This window comes from Mchenga conophoros, linkage group LG8, assembly GCF_057382185.1.
Source record: "Mchenga conophoros isolate Kocher_MC1m ecotype Shallow Benthic linkage group LG8, M_conophoros_male_GT1.1, whole genome shotgun sequence".
NCBI classification, from domain to species: Eukaryota; Metazoa; Chordata; class Actinopteri; order Cichliformes; family Cichlidae; genus Mchenga; species Mchenga conophoros.
This window is the reverse complement of record NC_140533.1, coordinates 21834124-21855062: the sequence shown is the minus strand read 5'-3', so window position 1 is coordinate 21855062 and position 20939 is coordinate 21834124. Positions and strand designations below refer to the sequence as shown.

The window sequence follows — 20939 nt, the reverse complement described above, 5'->3', positions numbered from 1 at the left end:
TTCTAGTTGCTCCTGGACTCTGGTCTCCACGGCAATGTCCCCGTTTATCACGCACACTTCACTGCTCATGGTTGCATCATTCATCACTTCAACCTACTCACTCACCACTCTAGGAGCTCAGCTGGGCGTTCACCTCCCCCAGAGCAGTTTACACTCCACACACCAAGACCAGTCTAGCGTCCCCTGCATCATCTCTAACCTCCTTCCTCCCACAGTTTTGTCTAGATCACCTTTACGCCAGGAATCCCGCCTTTGTGTTGCCATTAATTCCTGTGTTTAAGCAAATAAATTTAGTTGAAATCTCATCACTTTCCCCTGTGCTTGAATCGGCTTTTGGGTCGTAGTTCTTACATTAGCCTCCAGGCTCCCGTGACACTGAGTGTTCAGAAACATCATCACACATATTATCTAATGGTTTTTCTTTATTTTCACGACTATTTACATTGTTTATTCTCACTGAAAGCATCAAAATACGAGTGAACACACTGAATTATGTAGTAAACATAAAAAGTGTGAAATAATTCAAAACATGTTTTATATTTTAGATTGTTCGAAATTGCCACCCTTGTTTTGCACACTCGTGGAATTCTCTCGATGAATTTAATGAGGTATTCACCTGAAATGGTTTTCCAACAGTCTTGATGGAGTTCCCAGAGATGCAGAGCACTTGTTGGTCCTTTTGCCTTCACCTTGTTTTCCCATCTCATCCCAAACCATCTAGACTGGGTTTAGGTTAGGTGATTGTGGAGGCCAGGCTATCTGGCGCAGCACTCCATCACTTTCCTTCTTGGTCAAATAGCCCTTGCACAGCCTGCAGGTGTGTTTGGGGTCATTGTCCTGTTGAAAAATAAATGATGGTCCAACTAAATGCAAACTGGATGGCATGTTGCTGCAAGATGCTGTGGTAGCCATGCTTGTTCAGTGTGTCTTCCAACACACCATAACACCTCCTCCTCCATGCTTCACAGTGTGAACTAGGCATGTAGAGACCATTTGTTCATCATTTCTGCATTGCACAAAGACACAGCAGGTGGAACCAAAGACCTCAAATTTGGACTTATCAGACCAAAGATTTCCACTGATCTAATGTCCATTCATTGTGTTTCTTGGTCTCACCTGCTTTTTACTTGTCCTTAGTAATGGTTTCTTAGCAGTTATTTGACCATAAAAGGCAATTCCCACAGTTCAAAGTTTTTGAAATTTTCCAGACTAACTGACCTTCAGTTTTTAAAGTAATAATGGACTCTGGTTCTTGTCATATGAATTTTAAGTTATCAGCTGTGTACCAACCTGACTTCTACACAACACAACTAATGGTCCCAATCCCATTAAGAAGGCAAGAAATTCCACAACTGAACCCTGACAAGGCACATCTGTGAAGTGAAAACCATTTCAGGAGACTACACGAAGCACACTGAGAGAAGGCCAAATGGCGACTTTGAGGGATCTCAAAGTGGGTTTGCTACATAATTCCATACATCGTGCTTCATATATTTGATGGCTTCAGTATGAATCCACAATGTAGAAAGTAGTAATAAATAAAAAGACATTAGATGAGAAGGTCCAAACTTTTGACTGGTAGTGTAGTCAAAAGTTACCATTCATTTAATTATTATTAACCCAACAGGGTGGCTGTGGAGCAAGTTGTCATGTAACTGAGAGGTTGGTGGTTCAATCCCTGGCCAAGATACTGAAGGCTTAGTTCCTCCCAACAGATCCGATGGAATGTCTATGAATTATTAAAAACGATTTTAAAAAAATCGACTGTTCGTGAATAAGGCTTGTACTATAAAGCACCATGAGCGTTCAAACATAGAAAGTGCTATATAAGTATTAGTCTACTTACCAACTCTTTAAAAACAATTCCAAAGAAAAAATAATTTAATAGGAAATTTTTAAATAACTTTCCTCAAGCCTGTTTTTTTCCCAGTAATACTGCTGATACCTCCTTCAGGTCTTATTAACAACTTTTATAAAGTTGCAGGAAAAACACCAGATGTTACAGGATGAGCTCACCAGAAAATAAACACTGATAACACATTTCTGTATCTGAACATTTTTATGATTTCCAAAAAAAAAAAAAAAAAAAAAAAATGAGTACAGTAAAAATAAAAATTTCCTCCAAAAATGCTGCAGTACTGAAACTGGACGGTTAAACTGAAGAATACTCAGGCAGGGATTGGCCGATCACAGTGACACCTCGGCCCATCCCTGCTCTTCTCTCTTGGCCAGTGGAAGAGTCGGGAAGAAGCTGCATTTACGATGAAACAACAGGAAAGGGAGGAAAATAAAGGGGAACGGGAACATGAAAACACAACTATGAAGAACACTGAATCTCTGTTGTGAATTCTAAAACTTGGCAAAACCATCACTAACTTTTTACACCTTAAGAGTGACAAGACATACTCAAGGGTAATAAAATTACTTTTTTCTCTTATTCACATGAAGTTAAATCTAAATCTGTTTGAGTTAACATTAGATTGAAGTGGCCGTGTCCCTTTTAGAGCAGACCTCCTCCTAAAAATAAGGCATCTGTAGTGCTATCAACTGAAACAACTGCAACAGGAGGGTCACACATGCATTCAGCGATCACAAACACAGAGCTAAGAACATGGCTGCCATACAGCTGAATTATAAACACTTGTATGACGGCTGGGGGATTCTCTGTCTGTAACCTCAGGCAAAAAACAAGAACAGGACAATATTTAAAAAGAGTTGCAGAGATATAATGGCAGCACAAAGATCATGAAATAACTGTGTGAAAGGAGCCAAGGAGCAGCGGTAAACAGTGATATGTTCTGAAGGCTGTTTTAGAGGTGGAGAAAGGCAGGAGAGGGGATTCAACAGCAGAAGGGTGGAGGAAGGGAGACTAGTGTGGACCATTGGTCAGCCATTTATGTGAAGGTGAGCCCAGCCTCGTTGTACACCTTGAAGACCTTCTCGATGGCGTTCACATAGGCAGCCGTCCGCAGGTCCAGACCGAGGTTGTACTTGCTCGCTGTTCGCATGATTTGCTACAAAAGAAGATGATGACACAGGTTTTACATGCTACACCACCAAGTTCAACATTTCAATGGATGCAGTTTCCTGGTTTAACCTGGTCAGTCAGACATTTAACGTTTAAATAGTGAAAAGTAAAAGGACGTCTTTCAGGACAATATAAAAACTTTAACTATCCTCTTCTTTTCTCAGTCCCTTCCCATCTCCTCCATCAAGAGACTGCATCTCTTGTTTAGGGGTCTAAATGGGTCCACATCAGGGTTGAAACCGGGTTAGATTTATCTCAAAGGTTAACATTTATCAGATGTCCACATCATAGCAAGCTGCTGTTCTGTTTTTATGTTTTGTTTGCTTTTTCAAAAACAGCCAATACCTTTTGATTAGCCTTGTCTCATGCTTTCTTTCTTTATGGTAGATTTTTGTTCTGTTTTCACTGTTTTTTTTTCACTGTTTTCACTGAGATTTGAATTTGAATGCTAATCAATAAAATCAAAATCAAATCAATCAAATCAAATCAGGAACTGGCTGGCATATATTTGGTTGAGAAAAACTAAATCTACTGTGTTTACACATCCAGCAAAGGAGTGTTCAAAGTCTTTTCAGTGAGTTTATACTAGATGGGTAACAGCAGTTCCAACAGTTTAGCCTTGACAGTAACAGTTGAAAAAGTTGAACTAATAACAGAGACCAGGTCGATAGACTGCATGTAATAGTTCCTTAAGATTCTGTCACTGCAGGAGTCAGAACAGGCTAGAGTAAGTTGAAGGAAATATAGAAAAGAGTTTATACAGTGTTCAAACTAGTACCTTCATAGAAAGGACTACAAAGAAAATGAGTTTAGACTTTATCCCATCAAAGTCTAATAAAACAGAACGAATATCAAATCAACGTTTAGCACATACTGTTATAAAATTTTGTTCCTGGAGGATCATCTGAACGTCAGCACTTTCCTTCCTAATATTGTTACCTCACAGTATAAAGTTCTCTGAGATGACTGTAAAATAAATAAAAGTGTCATCTCACTGGTTATGAAACATGGACTGGAGCACCATAACCACATTTACACCTGCCTCTCCATCACTTTGTTTAGTGCATGCTTTCCGTCTCACATACCCACAGCCCATTTAAAAAAAATAAGGAGAAAACTCAGAGCCACAACGAGAACAAAACATCCACACAGACAGAAAGCTCCTCGTTTGAACCCCCAACATTTCTTCTGTGAATCGACACACAAACTGCTGCACCACCACCCCATCCTGGAGCTCCATTTCAGAAAGCAGGAAATGTGAGAGCTGTGGTTTAAGCACTGATGTCCAATTGACCATAAAACAAGCAAACCATAATTATGTTGTGTGTGTTGTTAAACAGGACTTAATGACACCTAACAGGATGCGCCTGCTTACAAGTGGAAGCATTGTGCCTGATATTTTGTCTACCTGAACCAGTTTTTCAAGGTGCAATTACAGTGATAAGAAGAAATAAAAAATGTTTGAGAACCACACCTCTGACCTTTCCTGCATGATCACTTACCCGAGCAGATCTCTCCATAGTGTAGGCCAATCCAGAGTGAACAATGTCCTTCTCTGAGGCACCCTGTAAAGGACGATTATGTGTTAACCCCACATCAGGCTGAGCGGGACACAATAGTAAAATAGTTCTTGGATTATTAATCAGTTGACAAAGAATAAACATTAGCTGGCCTGATCGCATTTATTGATTAGAATCAGTTTCATATGGAAGGAAATTCATCACACTGGTACGTGTGGTACTTTTACAACATTTAAACAAGAAATGCATGTGTATGACAGCAGCTGTTACTTACAGCAACTCTGGCCTGGAAGTCAGCAGTAGGTACGATGGGAATGGGTCCTCCCTGCTTGCCAAACTTCCTCTCTAAACTTTCCTGAACAGACACTAAAGGAGAAAACAGTAAAACAAAAATACAAATTAATCACAAATACTACAAATAGCAGTGATAACATGTCTGATTCATTGAGCGTATCATATAATTGGCTGTATGAGAGTGCCAATCAGAAAGTACATGAAGAAAGCAAAAGAGCGACACCAGAAGATAGGTGACCACAGAGTCAGTTGATTTTAAAAAAGGTAAGAAATTTAAGCATTTCTTCTCTAAATTCTTGCTGGCTACACGGTTTCACTCATTTTCTGTTTCTTTTGTTCTTTTTTTTTTTGTTGCCCAACAGCAGCAAAAGATACTGCTTGTTTTAAAGAAGCTTATCTATGAGAGCCGTCAGAACGTTGTTACTCAGAATGTTGTAAGTTGTTACTGTTGGGGGAAAGCAGCCTACCCTGGAACCACAAGAAATCAAATCGAGGACAAACTACATCTTAACCACGATGTAAAGGTGTTGTGTTTGTATTTCCTAGCGGAAAGATTTTGATTCAAGATTTTAAAAAAAATTTATTTTTTTTTAAAAAGGGTACACAGGATGATTGTAAAGCATTTGAAGAAATTTTTCAGTCTATAAAACCTATTTACTACTCCAGAGAGGAATAAAAACTATAGAGATCTAATTCTGATCTGAATAAAATGTTTTGGGTCACACGTACGCACACACACAAAGAACTTGTACGAGTGATTTATTGCGTTTGTTTGTGTTTTATCATTATTTTTCATACCGATTTGCAGCATGTCTCTAACGAATAAAAGCTGTCAGACAATATAAATACAATCTGCGTCCAGACAAAAGCATGAACTGCAGGTTTGTACTCACTGAGGAGGTGGTAGTTTGAGTCCCTCTCATATTTGAAGGTTAGTCTTCCATAGCTGACATGGTTGAGATTCTTGAGCCACTCGAAATAAGATACCGTCACACCGCCAGCATTCAAGTACATGTCCTGCAAGTAGAAACAGTCTTCACTTCTCTGTATGGATAAGTGCACAGATGAAAAGGTCCTCTGTGTGGAAAATATGACTTTTAAAAATCTGATTATATATGTTAAAGGAGAAATTATTTAACAAGCACATATCGAAATTGTATTTTAAAGCAAGAACTAGAAACAACACTTAGTAATACATTCCATCATATTTCTAGTTAGAATTTATATTTACAAATGCATGTTTTCAGTCCCAGTCTATTTGAACATGAGGAAAATATTTTAATTTACAAAGAGTTTAACCCTCAGCAAATGAATGTGTTTTATCGAAACGTACGAGTGTGCTTTGATTAACCGTATTTGATGGATAGTAGTTTGTTTCTTGTGATCTGAGCTCAGAAGGATGGGACTTCGTGTCTTATTAACCAAGTCCTAACCAATTCAAATCTTAGACAAAAACATAATTACAAGAATATGTTTAAATAATAAAATAATATGCTATACTAATCTAGATCTAGCTTTTTGTATAAATTTGAAGATTTCATTTGCTGTGCTTTGCCCCTTTTTTCTGGAAAAATTTTTTTGAGGATGTAAACTGCTGAATGAGCAGAGCAGATTGTTTTTCCTGTTTATTTTTGCTTTTAGACTGTTTATTTCGTGTTACTGTTAAAAAAATAAATAAATGAAATGAAAAGATCAGCATGAAAATAAAATGAAATCGATGCTTTTATTCTGTGAACAAAACCTTGTTTAACCTGTCATGCTTAAATCTGTTCTACAGTTCAGCTTAATTAAGTCTGAATGTGTATGAATGTGCAATGTGTGCACATGTATTGTCATTCAGGGAATCAAAACACACAAAAAATAATTCACTTTAAACAAACCATAAAACTAGCTTGTATTTCCCTGTGTGTTTGGTGGTGTGTGTGCTTACAGGAATAACCATGACGTTGTTTTCCAGGAAGATTTTATCAGCACCTGGGGTGGTGGGACCATTGGCACCCTCAGCAATGATCTGACAAAAATAAACAAATATACTTAACCACTACCTGAACTGCTCAACCTTAATAATTTTAATCAAACTGACAGTTTAAAATCACAGCAGCTTTTGTAATCAGACAAAGAGTTTACCTTGGCCTTGATCTTCGGAGCATTGTTACGTGTGAGCTGCTTTTCTCCAGCTGCAGGAATCAGGATGTGGCAGTCCGCTTCCAAAATGTTCCCCTCATAGGGTTTGGCTCCTGGGAAACCCACGATGGTGCCATGTTGCTGTAGAGATGGATGTTTCAGTGGAGAATGAATAAGTACAATTTAAAAAATAAAATTAATTAATTAATTAATTAAGAAACGACAGAAATGAGGGGAAGACAGCAGTGCTGATACCAGTTTATAATCCTCCAGCTGTTTGGGGTCGATACCATCTGGGTTGTAGATGGCTCCATCAATCTCTCCAATGCCCACACACTTGGCCCCAAACCTGTGCAGGTACCTCATTGAGTGGAGACCCACATTACCAAAGCCCTGTGAAAGTCACAGCACATAGTTACAAATAATTATTCCCCTTCCCAATCAACAAACAAAATGATGTTCATTTTTATAAGCTACATACTCTGCTGCCACCATGTGGCCAGATGAGGTTAAGAAGAAAAAAAAAATCATCAAATCATTATTTCATTTGACTATAAATGGGTGACAGCAGTACAGTATATATGAGATTTGAAATTTCTCTATGCATTCATCTGCACACACTACAAAACAGAACAAACATGTGAATATATATTACTAAAACCAGATGCAGCAAGGAAAAGAAAGATAATTAAACACTAATAACCAAGATTCTGTATATCCAACTCCAGAAATTGGGATGTAGAAAGAAGATGACATTGTGTATATAAGTTATAGATAAACCCCAAAGCAAGAGTCTCATAGTTTTAAAGCAACAATAAAGTTAATATCGCTAATATCGTTGCTGATATCGCCTTTTGGCCACTAACAGAGCTGTTGGATAAAGACAAGAACAGAGACAACTTTACAAATGATTTAAAAAAGAAAAAAAGAAGAAAAAAAAAAGAAAGAAAAAGCGAGTAAATATATACCCCTGCTTTCATCTTAATACCACATTAAAGATCTGCTCTGTCCTTTCTCACTAATAAATCTCTAAGAAAAATGTAATCTCAGCGCAGCACAGAGTAATCCCCAAACACAGACACGGATTAGCTTTTTGAACATCCACATCATGAATCAGCTGTCGTCACAGCTTCTTCACCTCCTCACCCTATCATCCCTCACTTTAAACCCACTCAGCAGTAATCATCAGCCTTCAAAATCTTTGTTTCTTTACAGTCACTGAATCTGAACTATCTGCCACTTTACAAATCTCAGTGAAGCCAGGACATTAAACTTCAAACATAATCTCAAGCAAATACAAGAAGATCCTTTAAAAAAATAAAATAAAAAATCTGAAATCTGCAAGTCTTGCAGCTAACTTCACGGAGATGGTTAACTAAATGAAATGGATGTAAACACACAGAGCTATTGATCGAGAGTATCAGACTGCACTGCTGTCATGAAGAGGGGAAATTACAGAAAGTATTCCAAGAAAACAGCAGACACCACTGCCGAGGGCTTTCCTGCTTAGTTTGCGTCAGTGACACGTGAGGAGCTGCCATGTGACTACTGGAAATGAAACTGCTAAGCAAAATGCTGCTCTTTGACTTTTTATCTCTGCAGGCACACTTCTGCTTTCACATGGTTACAGTTAAAATCAGCACAGCTTTAAAGAAAAGACAAGTTCCTTTTAATCAACACTGCAAATGATTCCAATACTGCATTTCATTGATGAGTTTTCATGCCTGATTCTAAAACATATTAGTTTAAACTCAAACTGTTTTTCACAAAACCAGCTGGAACTTGAGCAGCAGAGCAGCCCAGTTTCTTTAACTGGTTACTCTCGATGAATCATCCTTTTCCATAAACAAAGAAGGGAAAACTTGAGCTCGCTGCTGCCTGTGCGGTATGAGGAGATCAGGCAAAAACAGATGGCATGGCTCTGATTGAGGCACAGCTTTAAAACCCCTCATCACGACTTCAAATGAAAACTTAAGTCCTGTGACTATCAGGGAGAAAACAGCCGCACAAGAGTCTGCATCACTGAAGTCATTCTTCTTTGTTTCTCTTATCAAAGTGTACATGCGTCTGTGTACCTGGATAACAAAGGTCTTGTCCTGGAAGCCAGGAGTGAGGCCCAGCATGCTCATGTAAGAAGCCTCATTAATGAAGTTCTCAATGCCATGGAAAACTCCACGACCAGTGGCTGAGATACGCCCGTGGATTCCTCCTTGACTGATAGGTTTTCCTGTCACACATGCATGTGCGTTGATGTCCTGTAAGGAGAAAAAAAAGAAAAAAGAAATCAGACCACAGCTTAAAACACTACTATATACACAGCATCTTTGCACACAGATTATTGAAACCTCAGTTGGGCAGTGTTGGACGAGAAACCGACAAACACAAAAACTTCCAGCATTATAACGAATAATGTAAACCAAAGAAACCAAGATTTTTTTAATGAATCAGGTATCTGGTATGTGCCACATACAACCTTATTTAATCAGTAGGTAGGCTAGACCATTACAAGAATTTGCAATAATTTCTGCTTAACCAAAAACACCTTGTAGTATTTAAAAAAAAAAAAAACTAACAATATTTTAAATGTTTATGATTCAAAACACTTGCCTAGATTCAACTATATAATTCCACAAATTTAGACAAACTCTTTAAAGCTGGCACCACCAAAAATGAGCAACCATGCATGAGTAATTTTTTCACTGCAAAGTTCAGACAAAGCCATCCAGTAGGCCAAATATTTTGCCAAGCCAGAGCCAGTCTCCAGTGACCATGTCATAAAATGTCATGTGTGGCCCAGGTACCATGACACGTACTACACGTACTACCCAAGCTCCTCTTCCCTCAGATACCCAGAGTAGGAATTTGTGACCTACTCCATGGGGGTATCTGGAGCAGAGGTCACATGACTGTGTGAGGCGACCAGAGAGAAGAGTGGAACAGGACCAACACAGTTTTTAAATCATTGATATTCACACATGAATGAGCCAGAAGTGGTGACTGCTGGATATTGACCTTAACTGGAACATAGCACCCATCTCATGAATGTGAGCCAAAAAAAATGACTACAACACAACCAGCAGGCCAATTTGATAACGCTGGCATTACAACCTTTGTAGGGAATCTCCCAGTGTGAACTGGATCTATTTGTTTATAAACTAAACACTGATTACATTTAATTATCAGCATTCATTCTTGCACATCCTTTCTTAATTTATGAACATGCATAGCGTGCATCTGTATTATGTACCTGGCTATATTGTTTCATGTTTTTTGCACTTCTCTCAGATCCTGATCTCAATGACACAAACTGTTTTAAGAGTTTAATAATAACAAGAACAACAACAACAATAATTTAAAGTAGAAATATGTCTGTTACATGGTTTAAATCCTTAAGGTCTCAGTGTTTCTGGAACACCACTGTGTTCATCAATGTTGCTTGTCTCTTACCAACCAAGTATTAATAGGAAAAAATAAATGTCAAGAATAGACTGAGATATTACTTTTGTGTTTGCTTTTTGGATGTCTGAGGTTGTCCTTGAAAGGCATGGATACAAGAGTGTGCACCTAGGAGTGTTCCTGTGGTCAAAATGGCCTGCCATGTTGTGGTTAGTTGTAGATGCTTGCTGTGTGCCACAGTTGTGAGCTTTTTGTTTATTTGTTTGTTTGTCGATTTAAAAATGAAAATAAATCTTATTTAAAAAAAAAAAAAATAGACTGAGATGTGTACTATTAAGCAAGATTAATGGGATAGCAAGAAATGTCGGTTTTCTGTGTCATAAAAGTGTTTTGTTTGGTTTTTTTTAACTTGGCAAATCCCTATGGTGACTCATGTGCAGCACATAACCTGGTCTGCAGCAGGCTGTGCTCAAACTTTCGACTGAAAGCACCATGTTTTTTTTCGAATTCTTTTATTTAAAACAATTTTTCCAGTGCAATAATTGTTGGAGGAATACATTGTATATGTGCGAGTTGTATCTCACTGCTGCCAAGTCTCTCTTCCACAGCTGAAATATTTTAGCTATTCTTGACACAGATTAGAAAAATCGATCAGGCCATCACCAAGAATGCCTTCTCAATTATCAAAGTTCGTTCTACTTACTTGTAATAAGTGGCATTCATGAAAAGGCATATAATGCGTGAAATGCTCCTTTTCATGTGAGCATGCACAAAAGTGAGAAGCCCAGCTTATGTCATTAACTAATAACAGCAGTTATTAACTTGTCTGTCATCTGTGGGGGGATTTTCGATCCAGCTAATGCGCAGAGAGCCTGACTGTGTTGAACCTCCTTGGCAGTACAGCCCTCAGGATTATGCAATCAACACTGTTAATAATTTGAAAGGGATTATATTTTTTAACTTTGAAACAATAAGGTGTTGTAAGCAGAGAGAGGGTAAAAGATATGAGTAATATTATGGTCTTTTCTTGCTGCTAATAAGTAAAATATCAGTCAACAGAGTTCTCTGACAATTATAGTTTTTAGATCAAACCAGTTGTAAACAACACATGATTGCATGTGAAACAATAAACATGGGTAAACATTTTCCATGTTTAATCAAATAAGCCTTGTTTGACAGACTGAGATAGCACAATGATTAGCTGATAACACGAACAGAGGCCTCAGTCTGAAAAGACCCTTTTAAGACATGAGGAATGCTTCTGTGGTCAGCTGGAAAGGGCGAGGCAGGAAACCACTGTTCATGGTTTATGTATGACTCACTCCTTGTTTTTTTAACTTAGCCCATTTTAAAATTTGTGCCAAAACTGCAGCCAAGTCAGACAGACTGGCTATGCCGTCTACAAAATAATATATCCATTAAGTCTGAGAACTTACAGTATGTGCAATAGTGTTCGCATACGTGTCGGCAATCCAGGACATTTCCCTCTCGCCTGTGCTCATGTCAGGAGCAGGGACATCGATGCCAGGTCCTGTTGAGCAAAGATGGGAAGGAAAGGAAAGGGAGAGAGAGAGAGGGGAAGAGAGTTTAAAAAAGAAAAAAGAAAAAGAGTATAATATCACAAACTCTGAGCACCAGGCTTCACGTCCTTGTGTGACATAACCATGTGCCTCAAAGGGCCTCAAGATGTGAAAACAGCAGCAAGCATGCAGACAGAAAGTAACTGAATCTGTCCACTGACAGATAGACAGACAAGTGCTGCAGGCAGATGGTGGGTACCTTTTTACCTCCCGCTCCACAAGCAGCAACTATTGTTGACTACAGACAGCGTCATATCCCTCAGTAGTAAAGTAAACACATTATGAACATTTTAAATGCATCCAGGTAAGGGTGAATAAACAGGTGGTATAAGGGCCCATTAACCCATGGAACCAGTGAACAAGTTTTCTGTGACTTTGCTCAACATACTAAACACATCTATGCCAGCTTCCTGGAGAAAGTAAATGAAATTACCATTTTATTCTCTGTGAGGTTGAGTTAAAAAATAAATTATTCTGCCAAATGACCAAGTAGTGACAAATATGCATACTTGTTCCCTTGTTTTGATCTTTTTTTTAAAAAAATAATAATAATCTTAGGTTCTTTAATGTGATCTTAAAAGGCTGATTTTGTCAAAAAGTTGTCCATCAGCTAAACTGGAACGACCTGTGCCAAACAAGAACAATTATGTACCCTCAAGCAACTAACCCAGTATTCTTTCCCCATATACTGCAATTAAGCAGAACATTTTATGTCAATTTGTACTTCCAAACTAAATTAGTTACTTTGCAGATTCTGATTAATAATACATAACCAAAGTTATGATTTACTATTAAAGTATACCTGGCAATATACCCAGCAGTATGTGAAGTTTATGAGCCCAAAAATTAGCCTCAACTTTGCCACCTACTGCCAAGCTTAGTATTTAAAGTATAAATCTAGAAGAAAAAAAAAATCAATAAGACGGATTTCGAAATATATTAGTTTTACTTTTGTGACTTTTGATACTTTAGCACCCAAGTTTCAATTTTTAAAATGCCAACTTTTACTCTGTAGGTTATCCCTATGTACTTTAACTTAAGAAAAATATCAGTGCACCTGCATCTTGTCCTGACTATATACTGTAAATATGCATTAGCTAATTTTTTTATGATTTTTTGGCTTCTCCACCTTTATAAATATCAGAACCAAGTTTCCTTAACCATTATTAGTTGTCTGCCCTTTTACTTGACACAGACACACTCTGAAGGACCCCAACCTGAATAAACACCATTAGAAGACTGGAAATGTTTACCTTCATGAGTGCAAGTATTTACCTCTCACTTCTAAAGCCCATTAAACAGTTAAAACAACCAACCACACACTAGAAACTCACCAATGAAGCCCTTCTTGGCCAGCTCAATCGTGAATCTCCTGGTAATCTTCTCCAGCTCATTGTCCTGCAACAAAGTGTGGTTACATTACTTCCAGAAAACTAAACAGTTGATATAAACAAATTCCTATCAGATGTTAAGAAAGATGCGCAAGGCATCTGTGAGGCTTTGTCAGGGTTTTCTCTTCAGTTGACTATAAGCTTAGATGAACAGTTGATGACCTTTAAATAAATGACAGTGCCCTATAATTAAGCAATCAAAGACAACAACAAAAAAAGAAAAAAGAAAAAGGCTTGTCTCCTTTACCACCTCAAGTTTATTGAGTGATTGATCTCTTATATTGTTGTTGTTACGAGGGTTTTATTAATTATGTGAGAATAGGCTTGCAATCAGAAGGCTTACAGAGTAATTCTTAGTATTGATCTTGACTCCAGCTTTGGCTCCCCCAAATGGCACATCTGGAAGATAATAATACAGCTTTATAACCACAAGAAAATGCATACATTACTTTACAAATACACATGAAGACATACAAGATAGAAGCAGGAAAAAAAGAAAACTATTTTTTGGCATTTCCACATAAGTACCAACCTCCTGTACAGTATTAATATGTGTACAGAGTTCAGGGATGACCTTCTGTAGACTTTGTGGAAGGCCAAGACTTTAATGCTTACCAACAACAGCACATTTGTAGGTCATCAGAGAGGCCAGGGCTTTCACTTCGTCCACAGACACATCTGTACTGTAGCGGATACCTGAGGGAAACACACACAGAGGGAACAATTTGTAACAGGGCCTGTAAAGAAAAGCTGAAAATAAAGATCTCAATGGTTTTCCATGCAGAAAATGTAACCTTCCCCCATATTTTCCATGTTTTTATTAGCTCATTAATCAGTTCAAGTGTGTTATATATTGATAGAAGATTGTATATTCAGTCTGTAACCTGGATAAGTCCTTGACTTCAGTCAAACAATCACCTTTCCTTACAAAGGTTTTTCACTGAACTGCCCTTCAAGTATCTGTCTCCCAGCCATAATAATAAATTCTCTGAATTCTCTAAATACTAATGGAAGGCACTTCAGCATTTCCTTGATTATTTTCTTTAGCAGAGGATACATTGGACCTTTTTTTCCCCAAAGAAAGGGAGATCATGCCATCTTCACAGTAAAGCACCAAAAAAAAAACCAAACAAACAAAACAAACAAAAAGTCCCAACACATAATTAATACATTAGTTAAGATTGAATTTGCCATTGCATGGCATGACTTGCTGTTTTGAAGCTTCAGTGGTAGGCTATTAAAGGCAGGGATGAAATTACTTTGCTGCAATAAAATATATTTCTTATCAAGCTGTTGCCATATGTGAAGACTGTAAAACAGCTAACAAGTAAGATTATGAGCTACATTAAAATGACAAGTGAATTTAGGGGTTACCATTTTCCATTAGTTATATTGCCAGCTTTTATAACCATCTTTAATTAAGAGACTTCACAAAATTAGAAGTGGACTGGATCACATCTCAAGCATGAAGTGATAATGAGTGGACATGGACAGTATGGGCAACTAATCTCAACGCGATACCCATTTTATTTCACTTTATAGGGCATCCATTCCCCGTCTAAAACCACAGCCTCGGTGGGCATGAAGTCATATTGCTCACTGGTATTTTATTTTACTTTTTTTTTTTTTTAACATGACCTCCATGAAACAACACGATAACAACAAGTTGGTGAAGGTATTTATAATGCACTTTTTATATTCCATTATCAGAACATTGCACTTTCACCACAGCAGCATCAGACCAATAACATCCACTGTCATATCATGAAGCAGCCAGAGTATTCTTGGTCTTAAAGTGTCTCCCCTGTCTGTAGAGGTTAGCAACAGCAAAAGAAAATGAATAACAGAAGGACTGTGAAAAACCAGACTAATAATGACTACAGAAGACCACATGAATGGGGTCAAAGATCGCCAAGTGTGTACGGCAGTCAGGGCAACATTAAAGGGTGGGTGGAGACCAAATGAACCAATCGTAGCCCCCCATTGTGACCCCAGCCCTTCAGCTGGAGTCATACCTTCCTGTTTTCTGGCGTTTACTAGCATCACCGCAGCAACATGTGCAGCATTACATGAGATCATATAGCATGTCACGCTACCCCCATCTCATTGGCACAGTGTGTGTGCGCACACGAGTTAGATGGCAATACCAAAAATAGTGCAGGGTCCAGGGTTAGCTTACACACACAAACCCAAGGACGAAGCGCACAAAGAGGAGACAGCAGCATGTTTTGTGTGTGCATATCTAGCTATGCTTGTTCAACTGAATACTGAAAACTACAGCACAAGTAAAAGCCCCTCCTACTATGGAATCATCTTACACAGAGGCCCTCCAGCACAGACAAACACCACCAAAGCAGTTTTAGCCAGAGTCAAAAGGGAACTCACTAGCATTTTAAGATTTCTCTTAACCAGGTTTGTTCATTTTTGCTTAACAGATGTTCTAAAATGTCAGGAAAATGCATACATTTCTGCCAAAGGCATCATATTCTCATTTTCTTTAGAGTGCATTTGTTACATACATAACAAATCCCACCAAATAATCATTAGGAAGCAGGAAACATCCTCGACTTCACTGGATTACGGAATTTTATCCGTACATACTAGTATTTTCATTACTGCAGTTAGAGCTTCTGCTTTCTTTTCTGTTCTGGCAATACTGCATTAAACTATAGTGAATGGAAAAAGGAGGTACTAAAAACATTTAAAAACAAAGCTCTGTGTTTCAGAGCATTGCCCCTGCTCTTATTTTCCATTCATCCAAAGATCAGCTGAATTCCCACAGCCAGCAAAGGACAATTGTATGTTTACTGATCAAATTAAAAAAAGGAAAAAAGGAGGGGAAAAAAAGCCTGACTACCAAACCATCCCCCATCCAACCATCTTTTCCCCACCCAACCAACAGAGACCCACAGCAACAAGTACCAAAACAGACTGTAAACACATTCCTCTAAAATGGGTGGGCAGATTTTTGAGTTTTCTCTCAAAGTTAAACTTCCTTCAGCACTCAAACTAATGGCTCTCTCTTGTCCAAACAAAAGTGCCAATTATCTAACATTAGATTTTTTTTAAATGTTATTTTTAGACTGCAAAATTCTTTGCCATAAATATATTTAAATAGTACTATAACCTGTACATTGGAATTCTTTTTTTAAAACCAGGTTGTTTTCTGTCTCAAACTGGGGAGAAACTGCACGTGTTTACATCATTAGTTCCCATACAGTGGAGATAAAGAGTTGGCGTTTCTTGATTTAATAAATGCATTTCCATGTTACTTTATTTGTTGACTGTAACTACTATTGAAAACTACTATTCATGGTGTTAAAAGCTCGGCTAATTATTTTTCAATTTTTCCTCAAGAAATATTAACAGACTTGAAATGATAAGGGACACACTTATTAACTTTCAGTCCTTCAAAAATCAGAACACTGAATAGACCCATTTAAAGGAATTTGGACAGCTGTAAGCAGATATTTTTATCAAGGTGTAATTCACAAGTCTTTTAGTGTTTGAAGTGTAAATTTGTCAGAGAAAGCCTCTGATTAGGAACGGAGGACTGTGACACCGTTTTGTGTTGTTAAATGTGCATTTTAATGAAACTGGTTCTACTTAATGTCTACAAGTTTTTATGCAGTATCAGATGTCCTCTGTATCTCCATTTTTTTCACAGTGTTGCACAGTTCACATGTGACATGAAATAACCTACAAATGTATTACACTTCTGCACAAAAAAGGAGAACAATGGTAATCACTATGCAGACTATACAAAATCTCAGTAGCCTTCTTCAGTTTTGCATGCACATTCACACAGACAACACTTCTTGCATTCACATATCCAGTTAAAGGCAGTGTGGTCCAGCCTGGCAGCTGTCAATCTATGTGGCTCTCAAAAGGGGGAAGATGAGCACAACATGCACACTCAGACAGCCTTTGCACTTTGTAGTTTGATCTGAATACAGCAAAAGCTTCATACACTACATCAATGATTAAGCCATTGAAAGATAACAACTTCAAACCATATTCAGACCATTATCCATGGGACTGTCATGAAGGACCAATGCTTCAAGCTATTTCAAATCTGTAACAACTGCATATGACGGCTAAACCAATATAAGATCATAAACTGGGCCTGATAAGAAATACGTTTAAATGATGTACTTTATTCTACTCATTTCATTTTTACTGGCTCAAAATGATAATTTCTGGACATTAGAAATTTAAATATGTATTTTATACTGAAGTTAATTAAACCCCACTTAAAAAACAGACAGGTGGGTTTCCCTTGTTAAAAACCCAGAACCAACCCAGTGGTAGGCCTTTAATAGCGTACCACTAAAAAGTGGGGAGACGCCCAGGCCCCTTTTTTGATATGCTGGGTGTAGAAATCACTCTTCTTCTCTTGAAAGTGAAACTAGGTGGTTGTTGCTTTGTGGTCATCAAAGTGCCAAATATGCATTTTAAAAACTCAGCAGCAATGCCACTTCCCAAACTCAGTTACTCCAAATTCCACAACTTTTGCTGTGAGCAACTTCATGTATCAACTGTTCTTTTTCTGTATACATCTGCCAACCAAAAGAAAAATGCAGCTAACCAAGTTACAGCTCAGCTGTAGGGGGCTGTTGCCATTAAACGTTTATAAGCTGTCACTACCATGTACCTCTTGTCAGTGGTACATGGAGACTTTCTTATATGCCTGAAAGGTGTAGTTGAATAGAAATAAATTGTTCCTACATAAAACTGCTCACAATAAGATCTGTATATTTTATTTTGATTAGTCATGTCATTATATTTGGGAAGAGATATTGCTGTTTTCATTTATTTTTTCTTTTAAATGGGACAGTTTGGTCGACAGGCAAATGCCATTTATTTCCACTCTTCGATTTTATGATACCTACAAAACTGGGTAACACACCAAATAAAGAAAAACCAAAAAAAATAAATAAATACATCTGATTTTGTGTCAGTTACACATTTTTATTACTACTATTGCGACTACACAAAACGTAATGAATAAGATTTAAATTTACTATATTACTAAATATCAAAGGGTGTAACTGTGTAATTTGAGTAGTTAAACAAGTAGTCGCAAGTAGCAAATAGTTAAACAGATTGGTTTCTTGTGTAGTGCAAACTACAATCAGCTAATTTGTAGGTGTTAATTATCTGGTTGGTTCTGTGGCTGCAAAAGTGCCTTACTGCAACAGTATATAATGAGAGATTAACGATATCTCACATGGATGAATAAAGTTTGTCTTACACAAAATTAAATACAAGTTGGCCTTGTCCACAAAAGACTAGAGATAGATCAATAGATGAATAAATATACTTTACACACATTCACGTGTACACCTTTGTGGTGAACTGTGCCCTGTTACTGTTACTGTAACCATAAGCTATTAGTCCAGCATGATCATGGCTTTAGATTTTCAGGAATAATGCTACTGTGAAGGGCAGTTCATGCAAGACTGTTCTGATTTGTCTTTGGATCGGGGAGATACTCGTGATGCTGGACAAGCTTATTGATTTTGAACGTCCCTATATTGCTTCTGAGTGCTGGTTACTGCCTGGACAGGCAGTAGTGCTATAAATTCATAAATGGGTTATATTACCGTTAAGTGGTTTGTCGGGTGGGTGGTGGTGGGTGAAACATATTTCATGTGGGTGCCACACTGACTCATCTAGGCAGATAGTTTACCAACCTTTTTTTTTAACTAATTCTTTTGTACAGGGCTCAGTGGCAACATGCAATGACCATGTCTTGAACAGAAATAGGTCTCCCCTACGATGGGGCTGTGTTCACTAGACTAAGCAGCTGCTGTGGAAAGGTTTCACAGTGTCATTACCAGGCTAGTGTCTCTCCACACCACTGAAACTTGCCCTTTGTCTGGTCAGCAAATGAAATGCATGTCTTCTTTCTTCAGAGAATTCCTCTTCTCTATAACACCCTCCCCCATCTGTCACACTGACAAATAGGATGCCTAGAAACACAGCCACCCCCTCCTAAATTTTAATGCCTCATCTTTTCTTATGTACATTGAAACCTTCTGTTCACAGTTTACCCAGGGTGAGTCGCAGCAGTAGCCGATTGAGGCTTCTGGTTTTGAACCTTGAACTATATACTCAAGAGCAAATGCAATAGCATACCATGTTTTTGCAGTAGTTTTAGGTGGATCTTAATGTAGACTTTGTCCTGTTTTCCTGTGTTTTGTGCTGCACATGGGGAGATGTCAGCATAAAATTATGTATGACACCTGATGCCAGTAGGTCTGTTTTCTCCATAACATTTAGAGTGAGACTGTGCTTTAACTCTTGATCAAACCACAGGCTGACAAACTTAGTATGCATGCATAACTACCTTAAAAATTGAAGTTTTTTAAGACTGGACAAAGTATGGGTAACTGCTAGTTTGCAAGCTAACCAACTAGAGCAGATACAGGTGAGGAGGAAGGTCACTGTTGTTGTGACACATAATAAACAAACATAGGAAACATGATGCTAATTTAGCAGTAAAACGTCTAAGGTTCAATTACTGGAGTAATTCGTGTTTTTAGTTTATTTTATGCTTTTTCAAAGCAAGCTAGCATTGCTGCTAAATAGTGGTAAAAAGCTGGCTAAAGCTAGCTGTCAAACGGGTTGGTGGAGGTGGTTTGGCTCAGTTCTTACCCCCTTTGCACGGTGTCCTGTGCTGGCTGTGTTGGGCGCGGTAGCCCTCCACCACCTCCCACTCTCCGTTATCCCTCTTGATGGGGAAAGACACGCTCAGGACGTGATTACAGGGCTTGATGATGCGCAGGATGCCCCGCACACGGTTCCGCTTCTGCTCTGGGCTCTCCCTAGTCTTCAGATCCTCCACCAGCTTGTCCTCTACGATAGCGGCCCCGCGGTCGAAGAAGCCCTCGACCATCCTGAAGAAGTTAGGGTCGTCGGGCTGGTTTGCTGCGTCGGCATAGCGACGGACCCTCATCAGGGAAGAGGACGCCGGGAGAGCGGAATCCACGCACCCCGAGGCCAGGGCACTACCCGCAGAGCGGCTCAGCAGCTCCCCGAAATACCGATACATGACTGAAACTAGCTAACCGTGTGAACAAACTAAAGAAAAGGAAACTAAACAACAACAAGGACAATGGGGGTGACGACAGGAAAAGGGGTTAGAATGAGAGACACAAAAGCTCTTCACCGTGTCCCGTCCTCTGGCCGAGTGGGAAATGGCATGTCGTGTCAGTTTGCTTTAAAAGGCAGCGCGAGCCGACCACACCAACTGAGGCTCTCCCAGACGCACGCGGAAGAGGAGGGCCTACATGGGTACGCGCAATTGCCAAACCGTTAAGAGTGCGCGCTCCCGGGTTTGAACCGTTGTTTTATATTTCCAGTGAAAAGAAAAGGTCCGGGCACAAATAACCGGCACGAGCCTCCTCTTTCTCTCTTGAGTAATCAGGCATATAGATCGGTGCAAAATTATATCTAATATAAAACATAAACTGGTTTTCATCAGGATAATGCCATATTCAGTGCTGTCAGAAACTATTCTGCCGCTGCTTAATTTCTTTCTTGAAGTTAAAGACAGTGTTTATGATTCAGCAATAAGAAAGAGAGTGGGGAGAGTTAGCAT

At 38.6% G+C, this 20939-nt stretch overlaps 1 protein-coding gene across 1 annotated transcript; it reads right to left on the bottom strand.

Annotated features, from left to right (window-relative positions):
- Positions 1-1949: 1949 nt before the first annotated feature.
- Positions 1950-20598, bottom strand: glud1b (glutamate dehydrogenase 1b). Its single transcript, XM_085284946.1, has 13 exons — positions 19994-20598; positions 13949-14029; positions 13677-13732; positions 13277-13340; positions 11799-11893; positions 9042-9221; positions 7222-7359; positions 6970-7107; positions 6773-6853; positions 5736-5859; positions 4823-4914; positions 4531-4593; positions 1950-3014 (listed from the first exon to the last, which is right to left on the bottom strand). Exons 1-13 carry the CDS (start codon positions 20388-20390, stop codon positions 2895-2897), a joined length of 1629 nt encoding a protein of 542 aa, XP_085141072.1. The 5' UTR covers positions 20391-20598; the 3' UTR covers positions 1950-2894.
- Between the last annotated feature and the right edge of the window lie 341 nt (positions 20599-20939).